This window comes from Malaya genurostris, chromosome 2 (genome assembly GCF_030247185.1).
Source record: "Malaya genurostris strain Urasoe2022 chromosome 2, Malgen_1.1, whole genome shotgun sequence".
Lineage (NCBI taxonomy): Eukaryota > Metazoa > Arthropoda > Insecta > Diptera > Culicidae > Malaya > Malaya genurostris.
Window position 1 is genome coordinate 263,878,440 of NC_080571.1, and position 15,317 is coordinate 263,893,756.

Sequence of the window (15,317 nt, forward strand, 5' to 3'; positions counted from 1 at the left end):
TATTTTTATAGTTCATTAAGAGTAAACGTTGTGTAGCGGATTATGTTAAGTTGCTTAGAGAAAATAGTACTTCGATATGAACTGATAATTATTCAAAGACAAAACGTGAAGAAGATGATTACAGCACTGATGATAACAAAAAATGATGTAACACATTAACGTCTGTTTCTCATGTTTGAGGTGGCTAAAACAGCGCATTACACGAATCGGGCGGCTAAATGAATTAATGCAATACCTCCAATCCAGCGGAATCCAATAGGGCCATCATGAGACTAGAACTAATCACAGCCCTGAATTCAACCCTGAAAATCCCGGATGGATCGATCGGTAAAATCATTGAGTTATTTGGAGAATATAAATTAGCTTTTGGGAACACTAATAGGAATGTTGAAAAGAATGGTTAAGATAAGTTTTTCTGTTCCGAAAGGTGATTGACCCTAAGATAAAAATATCTGTAATCGGAACAAAAAAAATGCTATGCTCACCTGTGCAGCTGGCTCTTCATCAGTAGCGTGATTTAGCAATTCATTAAATACCACATCCTTTGTCAAAAAAGCCTTGTTGTTAAGTAACAATGCACTGTTATCGATTGCTAACAAGCCTACAGAAGATTTAACCTTAGAGTGAACAATAAATTTCACTCTCTGTCCCGGAGTAACTTTCTGCTCGGAGAGACTTAATGCGATCTAAAATTAATCAATGATGGTTAGTATATTTAAATAGTTCCTAAGTAAGGTTCATATTACTGAATTTGGCAAATTGGGTACATCTAAATCAATGCTGTCACTTAGATATATATTATGCTGAATAGAAAAAACTGATATCCTTGCTTTAGGAATCATATCAACTGTAACTGGTACATTAAAAGTCACATCCGTACTGCTGTTGGTTTTGATCTGTTCAATTTGAATTATTCGATGTTTCGAGGCCACATAATACGTCAAACGGTTTACAGGAACCGATGATTGCACTTGAACGGAAACTGTTTGTCCCAGTACCGCTTGATCATTGGACAAAAGTGAAATTTGAAAAGTATCTGGAGCATTTATTCGATCTTTCTCGAGCAAGAAATGGGCCTCACTTCCATTGAAAGTAACATCAATTTCGGCAGCTGCCGCTAGTATTGGAACATTTATCGTCATAGGAATGGTATTTCTATTGGACGTATCGACGTTCAGTTCCTCGGATTGAGTGAACTGGTTGTTGCCAGTGTAAACAATGCTTACAGAGAATTTTTCATTCGGAGCAATGTTTGGCTCCCTGCCATCTGGAGAACCTATGTGCAGCCAGCAATTGTAAGGCCGACCGGGAACTAAGTATTTCGACGATTTTTGTAAGTTGATAATATGACGGGTCTTAAAGATCTGGAATGATTTTGTAGAATGTAACATCTTTTCTACAAATAATGAATAAAGGGTATGTTAGCATATTGATAAGTTCTAATAAACAAATGAATTATGCTCACTTGAATGCCTTTCCTGTAGACTGACGTCGACTTGAATCCACTGATGATTTTCGCTTTCATCAAAACCAAACAACTCACGAATATTAAATTTAGCTCTTAAAAGACCATGAAACCTGGAAGTTATGTTGAGCTTCCGATGACCTTGGGCAGTGACAGTTATATCTCCTTTGATTGGTTTTCCGAATATGTAGCGACCGTCGACATCCACTAGAAACGTGTCGTCGTTGAGAGTCGCTACCTTGGGGCTACTAATTCTTATGTCATGTTTAGGTAGCTTATAGTCATCCACTAGAAACGGGTGTGAATGATCTTTTCCAGGAATACTCACTCCTATGCTCCAATTTCCAAGATTCGGTTCGTTGGCAATCTCCAACTGCGATTGAAAGATACCATTTTGTAACTTGACAGACGGCCAACTTAGTATTACATTTTCTTCCGGGTCAAACACAGTTACATGAATCGATTGGATTGACCTCGTTGGCTTCATTTGTTGATCTACCACTAGAATTCGGAACTTTACCGTATTGCCTGGTCTGTAGATTGGTTTATCCATTTGAATTAGAATCAAATCCGTTACGAGTTGGAATTTGAGTGGATAATCTCGAACGATTTTGTACCCGGATAGTGACTGAATCTTCAAATTGTAACTTCCAGGTGGTACAGCTGTAGTCTAGAGAGAGAGAGAGAAAAACCGGTTAAAGACTGACTAAAAGTAAATTGTAACATCCCTTAGTGTTAGGAAACAATAATCTTTAACAGTCCTGACACGAATGCCACAAAGATGGTAAAGTGTCATTAATAATAATAAAAAAAAATCTTTAACAGTTATTTGTTTACACTTCTATAGAGAACAACTGATGCAATTTTGACCAAAGTAATCGAAGAGTTTCGCGAAGAAGGCCACAATTTGGCAAGCGATTTGTAGTTGTGGCCGGAAAACGGAACCATTTGTCATATACTCGATGATGACAACTCAAGTTTTCCAACAAAATTGATTTTGTCCTTTGTGTTAAGGAATCCTTCGAATTGCCTGTAATTTTGATAAATCGAGATATGGTGGACAATTACAAAGTAGACGATGCGGCGGGGCCAGGACCGGTGATAGTCGAGTTGTGAGTGTGAAGCTTTCCCCATTTGGATGATTCCGAATGTGGAAATTCCTAACCCGACATTCGGTTTGTCTGGTTAGAGAAAGACGATAGTTGAGATGAGGGTATTGTGGATAGAACAGATAAAGTGAAAATGGAAAAACTCATTTTGACGTGAATGCGTCTTACTTTAGAATGGGGCGCATTTTCAAAATTCTCCCTGTGAAAGAATGGTTAGAATTCAATCGTGAATATCTAGTGTTGCACTAAACGCAACAACATAATTCATTCTCCATGCCATCAGAAATATGATCAGCAATGAATGATAAAATTTTCAACAGTGTGAGATTGCCATAAATAACTAAAAACTGATGCTTTCTTAAGTTTTTGGAAACAACGAGGAAAACTCATCACGCTTCCTTGCCTTTCGCGTACCCGTGACGACGGTTTTGAGGTAGTCAGGTACAGGGTGCTCCATCTTTTATGTCGGTATGTAAACGCTGAATAACTTTCACATTTTCCAACCGAGTGATTGCATCAGCTATGTTTTGGAAATGTCAATTCAGCACATTTTTTGCCAAGGATCGCTTCATACCGAAACAACGCACTGAAATAGTGACACTTCATATCGAAAACAGTCGTTCCATTGTGTTAAGTCAACGTGCATTCCGCTTGATTTACGCCAACCAGCATCAAACTATTGACAAGCTCAAGTCAAACATGATCGAAAAGGTAATGGCAAACACAGAAAAAAGGAGTCATTTTGTAATTGCTAATAAAAGCAGCCACTAAATCAATATTGTTTTCAAAACTAGTCTAAAAAAATGGTAAGGAACAAAGCTGAATAAAAATATCAAAGAAAACATACCGTTCACATACCGACATAAAATATGGAACACTCTTTACATATCAGTTCCGATGTTCAACCAAAGATAAACTCAAGATTACAATGCCCCATACGATCCATTGAAAAATGTTGGGTCAGTAATCGTGAACCAGTTGGTTCAGTAATAATGTAATTTTATTGACCCTCTGTTAATAAGCGTCGACCAGTTCCGACAAAATGCCATGGAAACAATACAAGTTACAAAGGAAGCCAACTTATGTTTACATTCAGCACATAATGATTTTTTGCCACAAGTGACTTTAATGCTTCATGGGATGAGCCAATAACAAACTGAATAAGTTCTAGACAATGGTTCTAAGTAGTTTTTACTTCCTTATTGTTAGAATCACTGGATATAGGGCAAAATTGCTCAATATCGTTCATACTGTAACTTAATATTTTATTAATATAAGACTGAAACTGACAGTGAACCGAGCTCATCGAGGGGTCCTATTCAAATGATACATAAGAAATCGCAGACTACTCCATCTTGAGTTTATCTTTGGTTCAACTGTATTAGTATAAAACGTGCTTAATCCACCTAGAAGTGAGATGATACCTTTTTTTATCAATCCGCATGTGTTTTTTGCATGAATATTCTTCGGTGTTTCAGTTTTCATGACTTTATTCTAATGTCTGTCGTTTTAAATGGCAATTTGAGATTTTAATCACTCATTACTCTGTAATGTCGAAACTACAAATCGGATCCATGATATGTCGAAGTAATTTCCACTTTAGATTTTAGGGTAATTTAATGTACTTTCAGAGCCAGTATTCAGGAACAAGCATAACCCAAACCGAATCGTATGGCCATTTGACGAATAAATTGCAATATTTTTGAGTCCAACTTTAAAGCTTTTTGGGATTTTCATCTTCCATATCGCTTTGAATTTTAAAAATTCATCATCCTACAATTCCAGAATCGGAAGTCAGAATTGGATAAAATTGGATTTATTTTATTTGAACTCTTGTTTCTGAAATTCGATTTGGCTTTTTTTGAAAAAACGATTGAGCTTTGAGAAACGATTCGATACTGGAACCGGAATCCGAAATTCGGTGTAGCCGAAGTCAGACAAATTCATTTGAGCTGTATAGTTTACATTTATTTCAAAATGTTTGAAAAACAATGTAGACATCTTTGAGGAATCGTAGTGCGAATTAAATTTTTGGGTGCCTTCCGAAACGAAAACTGAATGCAACCAAAAATGAAATAAGTTTATTTGGTTATCGACTATCCAAATCTGCTAACCCGATAAACCTGATTAATTTATGTGAAATAGACATTTTTATACTAATCACTCTGTATCTCCGAAACCGGAAGTTGGATCTGACTGAAAAATAAGATGTTTTATAAAATCTTAAAACTTTTCATTTCAATATTAGATCGGTTCAGCCATCTACGAGAAAAATGAGTTACACAGTTTTAATTTCGTTTCACGTATCATTCTGTAGTTCTGGAACCAGAGGTCGGAACCTAACATAATTCAGGAACCTTGTTTGGGAGTATACGACTTTTCATATGAATCTGAGTTTGTAGAAAACGGTTGAGTCATCTCCAAAAAAATTGAGTGAAATTATTTGTCACACACGCATAGGCTAATCTCGACGAACTGATTCGAATGGTATAAGGCTGTTATGTTCTTCCAGCATTTATTGATGTAAGTAGTTTAAATCAATATAATTATGGAATTGCTTTCAGCTCGAAAATTCTGCCATCATCTGGTTTACATATAGCATATTCGAACGATTACGTTGCCAAAAACGAACCGTGCTAAAATCGGTCCGAAGCAAAATATCGTGCTGTACACAGTCTTTTGGGTACTTAGAAACAAATGTATGTAACAGTATAAAAAAATCGTGTTTTATGTTGCTCCCTTGCATTTTTCTGCCAGACAGCACTCAAAACATCTACTGCTGGAATAGGGGAAAAAGTCCCTTACACAAAAATTTCAATATCTCCGTTAAAAATGGACGGATTTTAACAATCTATGGCTTGTTGGATAGCTATTACCGTGCGGAATCTAAGTCTGAAAACATATTCTGTTTTCAAGGTCAATTGTGACAGAAAATTTTGACATGAAACTTCGTATAACTCAAAAAGTAAACATCCGATCTCAAAACCATTCAATAGCGTTCTGGGTGACGGGGACACCTTCCATTTGCGACTGGTTTGATCAAAATCGGTCCAGCCATCTCTGAGATCTCGACCTCTTAGTTGTCAACACACATACAGATGCACACACACACACACACACACGGACATTTTCTCAGTTCGTCGAGCTGAATCGATTGGTATATGACATTCGGCCCACCGGGCCTCGGAAAATTTTTCTAAAGTTTGAGCGAATTCTATACCTATTTTTTATATTTAAAAAAAAGGTAAAAAGGTAAGGATCTTCCACAAACAGCATCAACAATGGTATAACGCGTGGTATAATGCCTCAAATAGTCAGGTCGTACTCCGATTCGCCTCTCGGACGTCGTGGCGAGCAGTCGCCTTCCACTAGCAGGAGCACGTAACTGAATTTTGGATTAAATTCTAGAACTGAATTTTAAAACTGAACTCAGAAAACCTGGATACTGGTACACCTGAATTCTAAACGTAATTTCAGATTTAGAATTTAATTTCAGACTTCTGTTTCTGAATTTACTTCCAGTTTTACAGGCTCAGAATTTAAAACTATGATTCGGGAACTAAATTCAAATTCTGGGTCCTGGAACTGGTTTCTTGATTAGACTTTAGTTCCTTAATTTAGGCTCGGGATTTGAATCCAGAAATCTGATTTATGATCTCACGTTCAGAATTCATCAACAAAATTCAGGATATGAAATTTAGATCTAGACTCTGGAAATAAATGTTAGATCTGAACTCCGAACCTGAATTTTAGAACTGACTTCTGAACAAAAATTTAATTCCTGAATTCAGCTTTCGAATTTAACTCCTAAATTCAATATTAGAATTCATTTCCAGTATTCAGTACTAAATTCGAAACATGTATTGTGGAGCTGGATTTTGGAACTGAATTCAGTTCGTTTACTATGGTTCGGATTTCAAGTTTGGAATTCAGTTCTAAAATCAAATTCGGAACCAGAATGCAGAGTAAGGGTTAAAAAACTGTATTTGTTCCGTGATATTTAATTGTACGGTAGAATCGTCAATAAGTTCTATTTTAGTAGAGATAGCTTTGTGGTCCACTAGGAGATTGGTAGCACCTATTATCTTTCTCCGGGCAGTGCCAGCCTAGAAGCCGTGTGGAATCCGGCGGAAACAAACTTAACCAAGAATAGATTCACTGTGTACTTGCTTTCATGTCGTAAAAGGCGACAATTGCCGGAATTTCTTTTTCCCTTCAGTTATTAGATTTTTTCAACGTTTCACATCTAAGTACTCTATTTTACTAAATTATCTCTTCATTCAGCTTACCAATTTCCGGTTAACTTCTGAGAAAAGTTTCATTTGGTAGATTTTCTTCTTCCATGTTATTGCTTGTCTTGCAAGATTATAAATTGAATAATAAAAATCGACTATTGCGAAGATCCGATAATATTACAATGTTAATAAAAGCGATAACATAAATCGGTGTATTGAAGAAATAGTAGGGAACTACTTGTTTGTTTGATAAATTAATAATTTTTTCTCGGTAGCCGGCTACCCAGATAACCAATATGACCCATTAAAAAAACAATTAAATGATAAATTCGAAATAATAAACAATCAAGATGCGCGTGAAATCTGTTGACCTTTGTTTGGTGATTTAAAATGATTTAATATAATATATAGAATATGTCACAATAATGAATCAACTATTTTGTGTAAATCCTATTGGTATATTTTGTAGCGGATAATTCCATTTAGAATAAATTCTTTAAGTTTCCACGAATAAGAACTGTGAATCGGGACTTCAGTATCGGATATTGTTGAAACGTTCACTCGGGAAGTCTGTGAGCATCTTGAACCGAAACATACTAAGTCGCGCGCGAATACTACCATTATTGAAATTTATACTAACAAATATCCTTCTCCCGTGACACTTGTATAGCGCGCAGTAGTATTTACGGTAACAACAAGTGTTGCACTAAAATCCCTTCCCAGTCCTTATTTGATCTACATTCGGGCCTGGCCGGCACCAGGAACTCTGGAATTATCAGAAGTTGTACATTGAAGGATGATTTTCCAGTCCCAAGTCTGATCATCTAATAATTCTCAGCTGATCCCAATCAGTAACGGAGTAGCACCCATAGCACAAGCTCAAGCTTAATAATTTCTACTTCAGTAGCGATGCACCGTAACAATTCTGTAAACAATAAAAGTGCCAAAATCTACTAATATGAACGATTATCTATATCCGGTAGTATGAATGAAGCTTGTCAGTTTTATTCGTATTCACGTCCTCCAGTTATGTCTATGACATTACCCACCCGCCTTTTTATAATGAAACGTTCGCAATGACATAATAATGGTAATGATGGTGAGGGGATGTCGGTTCCGTCGAACGAGTGCACAGAATCAAATGAATGCACATAAAAAACCCTTCTCAATCCACCTATTGGTGTGGTAATGCCTTTCTCTTTCTTCAAAACAGTTTCCTAAAAATATTTTTTATTAATTTGTGACACTAATTTGGGCTCATTTTTGACACCAATTGATTCAGATTGAATCGAATAGTTGACAAAAGCATGCTGCAGTGTTTCTGTCACATAGTAGGCATCATTTTTTCGACCAAGCGCTTCACATTTGCGTTGCCTATTTGTATGAGAAGAGTTATGCTAATCTAAAAAACCCTTCTTAGTCCACTTAGTGGAATTTTCATTTATTTTTAAAAATCATCATAGGGGGAGGGGGGTACATGAAATTTCCGAAATCGAAAAAAAAATTTTGATGCCAATAGTCCTAGAATTGCATGAAATGTCGAGATTTAGCATCAAATCAGAAAAAATTTTTTTTTCGAAAAAACCGACTTTCTTGGACTATCAAAATTTACCCAGAAAGACAATTTAAAAAAATTATTTGAGATGACACTAAATCTCGACGTTTCATGCAATTCTAAGACGTTTGACATCAAAAAAATTTTCAATTTCGGAAATCTCATGTACTCCCCCCTATGGTGATTTTTCAAGATTGAAAATTTTAAAACCTTAACCGCCGGGCAGCTCCCCTTAGGTATATCCGATTTAGCTCAAATTTTGCATGGGGACTTTTTTCGAGGTACTTAAACTTTTGAGCATTAGCGCTTTACGAAATCAGAGGTGATCCAAAAATATTGGCACATTAGAGCGGTAAAAAACAACGTGTTTTGTCGGTTATGCTTATGTCAGACATGTGATATCGGTATCACTGTACACCATTAACCACATGTCTGTCACCCTAAATCACGGTGGTATCACGCGAGCATCATGATACAACGGTGATTTCCGTACAACGGTCATTTATCGTTGTACTGTGCAAAATCACATAACTGTTTACTGCTACCAGCGCCATTGCCGAGCGATGGTGAACTCATGAAACAATATTTTCTTCTTCTGAGTATCAAATAATAAACAACCTTCGTTTTATTTTGAAAAAAATATTCTTGGTAAAATCCCAACAAGCAGCACAAAACTTATATACTTTGCAGCATATTTTCAAAAAGCAGTCAAACCAAGAAATATTAATAAATTTGAAGAAGTTTTGAAATACAAAAAAGGAAAATAAATTATTCATATTTGTACAGAAAATCAGCACTATTGAGTAATTGTTTTCTATTCAATAACAAGTAAGATTATTGTTGAAATGGATTTAAAAACATAATGATTCATATTTTGATTGCACATGTGGTAATAATAAACGATAAATATCCAATACATCAATAAATCAGTTGTGTAATCATTCTGTTTATTGATGACCTATCGAAATTTCATTTATCACATTGGTCTCCTATATTCACTTCTGGAAACTCTAAATCTTCTTATTACTTCGTCTTGTTTCATCGGGTTGAATGCCATTGGATGGAAAGTAAACTTGTTTTTAAATTGTTTAGAAAGAGTCTTATTTTGGGTATGGATAGAGAGAACAGTGAATCATGTCTTTCAGTGTAAGTAAGTTGAAGCAGATCACGTACCAAGTTACATATTCAATTTAAGAAATACTTGTAATAGTTTTCAGTGTTACTTCATAAATATAGCTTAACAACTTTAAACTCCTAAAAAATCTATTAAAACCATTATGAGTTTATATTCCAGTGTAGTAGACCATTTTTCATAAGATTTATGAAGCAAAGTGAAGCATCAAACCTATGTCAAATCTATTTCGGAATGATTTAAAATTCAAGAAGGTTTTAAATTCAGCTTTATGATGAACATAATCCTTTTTATGACAATTTCGTGATGAATAAACTGTTACGTTGATAGAATTTTTCTGAAATATGTGTGTGCCATTTGAGCCAATTTGTTCTGATTCCTGATGATCTTAGATTTATTTACTATTTTGAGACTCAATGTTAATAGTTTATGCGATCTTATTTTTATCGTGAATATGCGGGTGAAAAAGGAATTATGACTAAACACCTTGAAATTTATGCGGATTTGGCAAAAGTCGGCAAGATTTACAAACAAAATTTAGTGATTCATCACCTTTTTGTTAGAAATCAGCGTCGTTGCAAAAAATAGTGCTCGTGTTCCGAAAATTAGTTCTAAAAGCATTTCATATGTCCTCCATTCTACATTTATATTTGTTTTATATTTTTATCAGTGAATGTAAAGGTAGAACATAAAAATTATGAACATCTAGTTTTCCCTAATGCTAATTACATTTAAACAATGAAGGAAAAAATCCTGTATCCCAGAACAAACGGGTCAAAAATGTACCTTCAAACCATAAAATTTGATATGAGTGATACTGTCATCCAATGAACACTCACACACAAATTGTTTAATAGCTAAGAGAGACATTGATTATATCTGTCATAAATAAGTTGCTAGTAATACACTTCAAACCACAAAAATTTTTGGTTTCTATATTATCGATTATCGGAGCTGGGAAATTAAGCTAAATTTTGAGTCTCACAGTACATTCATTCTGTGCGCAAAACATGTCTGTCACCTCATTGTTGTACGCGTACAACGTTGTACAGAAATCATTGTACGGAAATCACATGTCTGTCAACGGTATTACGTCACTTATACCATTATATCTCCGGAACCAAAAATCACAGCCATTTGATGTTTGAACTTAATCAATGGCCCAATAGAAGCTTTTAAACGAGTTTAAACTTGTTAAAATCGGTTCAGCCATCTCCGAGAAACTTACGCGGTAAAAAAAACAACACGTTTTGTCCGTTACGTCACTTATTCCATCATATATCCGGAACCAAAAGTCACAGCCATTTGATCTTCAAACTCGATCAATGGCCTAAAAATAGATTTCAAACGGGCCTAAGCTTATTAAAATCTGTATGGGCATCTCCGAGAAACTTGTTCGATAAACAAACAACGCGTTTTGTTGGTTACGTCACTTATACCATTATATCTTCGGAACCAAAAGTCTCAGCCATATGATCTTTGAACTTGTTCAATGGCCCGACAGTAGCTTTCAAACGAGCATAAGTTTGTTAAAATCGGTTCACCCATCTCTGGGAAAATTTAGCACGCTTAAATAGATTCGGCAAAACACGGACAGAGGATGCAAAATGCTTGAAACGGGATCGTCATTGATGGCTAAAACACGTTGTGCAAATTGAAATTCTGAACCTGATGGCTTCGAAAATCATTGCACTAAATCTTGAAGTGATCAGAATAGCAGAACTCTGTGCAATACTTCTAGACGGAACGACCGAAATTAACTCTGCGCCTAATTCGTATCACTGTTTTTGGATTAGTTGATTTTAACAAAATATCCAAAATAATTATTAAATTAGTTGAAATTCAAAATTTACTTTGTTACAAAAAAATCTTGTTTTTAGAGAATGAGTTAAGTTAGCGAATATCCTGGACACAAACCAGTAAGTGTTTGTGTAGAATACACGTAGTAGGCGGTTGCTCTTCTCTGTGGCTTCTTGTTATTTCATACACCCTGAATTCTTATTTTGATGTTCGGTAATTTTTTTTACAGTTTTAATCTGTAAAAGGAAATTTTAGCAGAAAAAATCGTTAAATAATTCCATTTTACCGACATCAGTAAAATATGCACGAGTTGTCAGTAATTCCATGATAATTTTGCTGAAAATTTGTTTTTTGTTTTACTGACGTATGTTGTAAACATTGAAATGTCATCACGTCCAAGTCATTCCGTAAAAAAATCACCGATTCTCAGTGGTTAATGAATAAACACCGAAAAAATATGTAAACAGTGCTGAGCTTCAGTAATTTTCACTGAACGCCTTCGGAGAAAATAAAGCCTGTCAAAAGTGTCGCCATTTTAAAGTTCAAATAGTACTAACAGTGGTAAAAATTAGTGCTTTTTTCGGAAAAGTGCACACTGCAGCTAAAATGGACAATATTTTGGACTTACTTGCGGATGAAGAAGTAAAGAAGCTGTTCAGTAAGTACATTTATAATATTTTCAAAGTTTTCTCATTTTTAGCAAGTACGAAGCAAAGTGCTTTTTTGTCGTAAACCTGTTCCGGGATACGTGGAAGGGCTCGTACGGCACATTACGTGGCACATAAAACGTAACCACACATCACTAACGGTAAATAAATTGCATCGAAAAACGTATATACGAAATTAATATGAAAATTTTCTATACAGATTTGTTGAGGGCTCTAGCTATAATTCGGATGAAAAATCCGAGTCGCGGAGCAAAACGATTGCGTTTATCCGGCGCTGCCAACGATAATCCTCTCCAGGGCATCTTAGAATGGTGTCAGGTAATATAATACAGTATAGAATTTCATCGAAAATAACAATATTTTTTATACATCACAGGATGACATCCTTCCGCAATCATATGACGTACCCACATTACACATTAAAGGAGACAAGTTTGCGGACAACTCTGAAGCATTTATAATCTGGAGAAACTGGAGCCTGAAAATAAGTGGCGACTATCAATATTTCTACAAGATACTGGTTGAGTGCTACAATGTGGAGAAAGTCGACTGTCGTCCTTCGGATAATTTTTTTTTTTATATTTATATATTCGCTCATGGGCATTGCTGCCTTAACAACGACGGGAGAAAAATTTACGCGTAGTCTTAAGTAATGTATTCAAAAATCATTAGACTTAACATATCACCGAATAAAACTGTGTATTATTTTTCGCTGATCCTTTTTAATTTCATAGTATTTGGTATCAAATACTACAGATTTAGTAATATAGAAAAATTCAGAAAATTCAATTTTTACGTTTTGTTTTGCAAATTTTACCGAACTTCGGTATTAGGTGATGAATAAGTCAGTAAATTTTGACAGTTCGTAGTGGCGATCCAGTTTACCAATCATTCAGTAAATTTAAATTTTACTGAACTGTTTACTGACTGTTCAGCTGTTTGAAAGTCAGTAAAATTTTTACCGACACCCGTAAAAAAAGTATAGTGTGTAGTGTGTTTCGCTCGGGATACGCCGTCCGGAGTACTACTTGTATTCGGTTTTTGATTTCCAAATGCTCAAAGTTTTCAGTTAAAGAGTCGATTTCACGGAGTTGAATGAAGAAAACAGTGATTTAGAAGAAAAATTTTATGAAAAAGATGTTTATGTTGCGTTTATGTCTTTTCCTCCAATACAACACATGAAGTCGCTATCGTATATATATCTGCCAATATAGAAAAGACAACCGCGACCGTACATTTTTTTTCGGTAGTAGTGTGCCAACTAGTGACTAGTAGTCATTACAGTATTAACGTTTTTCGGTTACAGTGCACCATACAGCTGCAGATAGCAGAAGCCAAAACAACATTTTATTTTTCTAATTCAACTTGGTTGAAAACAACATTTTATTTTTCTAATTCAACTAGAAAATTAGTTGAATTGAAATGGAGTGTGCCTTCATCAAGAAATGACAGTACGTTTAATTGTTGAATTCAACTAAAAAAATAGCCATTTTTTATCTTTATTAAGAGAAGGTGAATTAAAAAATCTACATAAGCAGAAGTAAGATTTTTTTTAGTTGTCTCAAAAACTATCTAACTAAAATTAGAAATTCAACTAATTTTTTCGCCACAATGCTGATTTCGGTCTTTCGATGCAGATATTTCGGGAATAGGGCAAGTTTCAGTGTTACTTCACATTGTGTTACACGACTTAATTTCTACTGAATATTTCATGGAATTTTACGCGACATCTTTGTACCTGGGGCACGCTAGGTTGCCAAAGACAATTATCAAAGTCGGTCAAAATGAAGGAAATGCAGTGTACCCGTATCCGTTTCCATTGTTCGTGAGCTGGTGGGCTCCATCAAGAGAAAGACTCGAGATTTCGTTCGAAGTGGAGAAATGTGACCATCTAATTTTGAAGTTTTAATAAAAGTACAGTGAAGCAGCCATTTATGAACATATTAGAATTTATGAATCACGAATTATGGGATTTTTTATGCGTACTTATTTTGTTCAGTCAGTCATTATTTAACAAAAGCTAGCTAAGCTTAGAGATTTTTCATAGATTTGTCAACATTAAAATCAGAATAAACCTAAGTCTTGGACGACTCCGCAGTTATTTCTTAGTGTGCACTCAAATTGCATGGCTAGTGCTACGATTCTATTGACACTAGGAATTTATCCAGGTGAGGTTTCGAACATATGACTACATGTCCGCAATTTCAACGCCTTACGCATCAAACCACTAATACAGGCAAATATGGTAAACCACTACATCATACTTACATTAAAATTCACTAGTCGCATTTCGTCTGACTTGAGTTGAAGGCTCTGTTCGACTGTAAGTTCCTCGCCACTATCCGAGAATCCTTCGATCGAAAGATGCAGTTTTGGAGGATCATCGAGGGCGAACGTTAATATCGATAGCCGATAAGACAGATTTGGCTGGATATAACTCGGAGCCACTATTATGTAGTTTCTTCAAAGACAAAGCAGAAATGTATTTTATACATTAGCTATTCACAATATAATCATTACCCGGCACCGAGAACGGCATCGCCATGAATAAATAATAGAAACAAGCAAACAACCCAAAGGCTGCTCTTCATCGTAACTTTTTCGATTGAACTGCAGACACTGAGACAGAATGCATTGTGTTCATGGAACAACCATCTTCGCCCGAACTAACAGAGCCAAACTTGTTAGCTGTGAGCAGTCATAGTGAAATGTTGTCGACTCCTGGCGCCGGTACTGCTCGCGAATGAACCGTGAAGATTAAATCCTGCTTCGCCGCGGAAAGGGATTCCCCAGTCGACGAGTGATTTTCAGTGGCAGTACATTTAAACTGCTTCCGATAACTGCTCATGTCAATCGATTGTTTAATGGCTCTTTAACTTTCAAAGTCTTTAGTAGAGTGGATAGACTAAATAGTGAAACTAGTTATTCATTAGTGCTTTCTGCTGCGAGGTTTTTTATTTGGGGAAAGAGTGCCTTTGAAAGAATGCAACATATCTCATTTCCGTTTCTATCAAACCCGTCTCGAAAATCCAAACTATCAACAATAATATTGAAGCATGTTTAATACAATGTTTTGAAAAAAAAATCTGATGTAATGAATATGAATAATTTTTCAATAATCTATTTCGTTTATTTCGAATAAAGGAGATCCAAGGCCATTCAAAACTGAACCGCTCAATTCATGAAATTTTTCAAACATGCGTTGAAAAGCTACTGTCCTACAGTATCAGAATCAGTCTGTGTCATTTATCAGAACTGCAGGCAACAATACTTTTTTTACGATGAATACGATTTTTCTGGCGAATAGTTTTTATTCCGGAAGTTCTTCTGCATTATTTCAATATGACGAAAAC

At 35.5% G+C, this 15,317-nt stretch overlaps 1 protein-coding gene across 1 annotated transcript in view; it reads right to left on the reverse strand.

Annotated features, from left to right (window-relative positions):
• Positions 1 to 14,569, reverse strand: part of LOC131429798 (thioester-containing protein 1 allele R1-like) — a 32,152-nt gene extending 17,583 nt beyond the window's left edge. The window contains exons 1-5 of the mRNA XM_058594168.1: positions 14,485 to 14,569; positions 14,233 to 14,425; positions 1,466 to 2,135; positions 747 to 1,396; positions 486 to 686 (exon numbers count right to left, since the gene is read on the reverse strand). Of these exons, the coding sequence (XP_058450151.1) occupies positions 486 to 686; positions 747 to 1,396; positions 1,466 to 2,135; positions 14,233 to 14,425; positions 14,485 to 14,555 (1,785 nt within the window). The 5' untranslated portion in view covers positions 14,556 to 14,569. The remainder of the gene's footprint in view (positions 1 to 485; positions 687 to 746; positions 1,397 to 1,465; positions 2,136 to 14,232; positions 14,426 to 14,484) is intronic.
• Between the last annotated feature and the right edge of the window lie 748 nt (positions 14,570 to 15,317).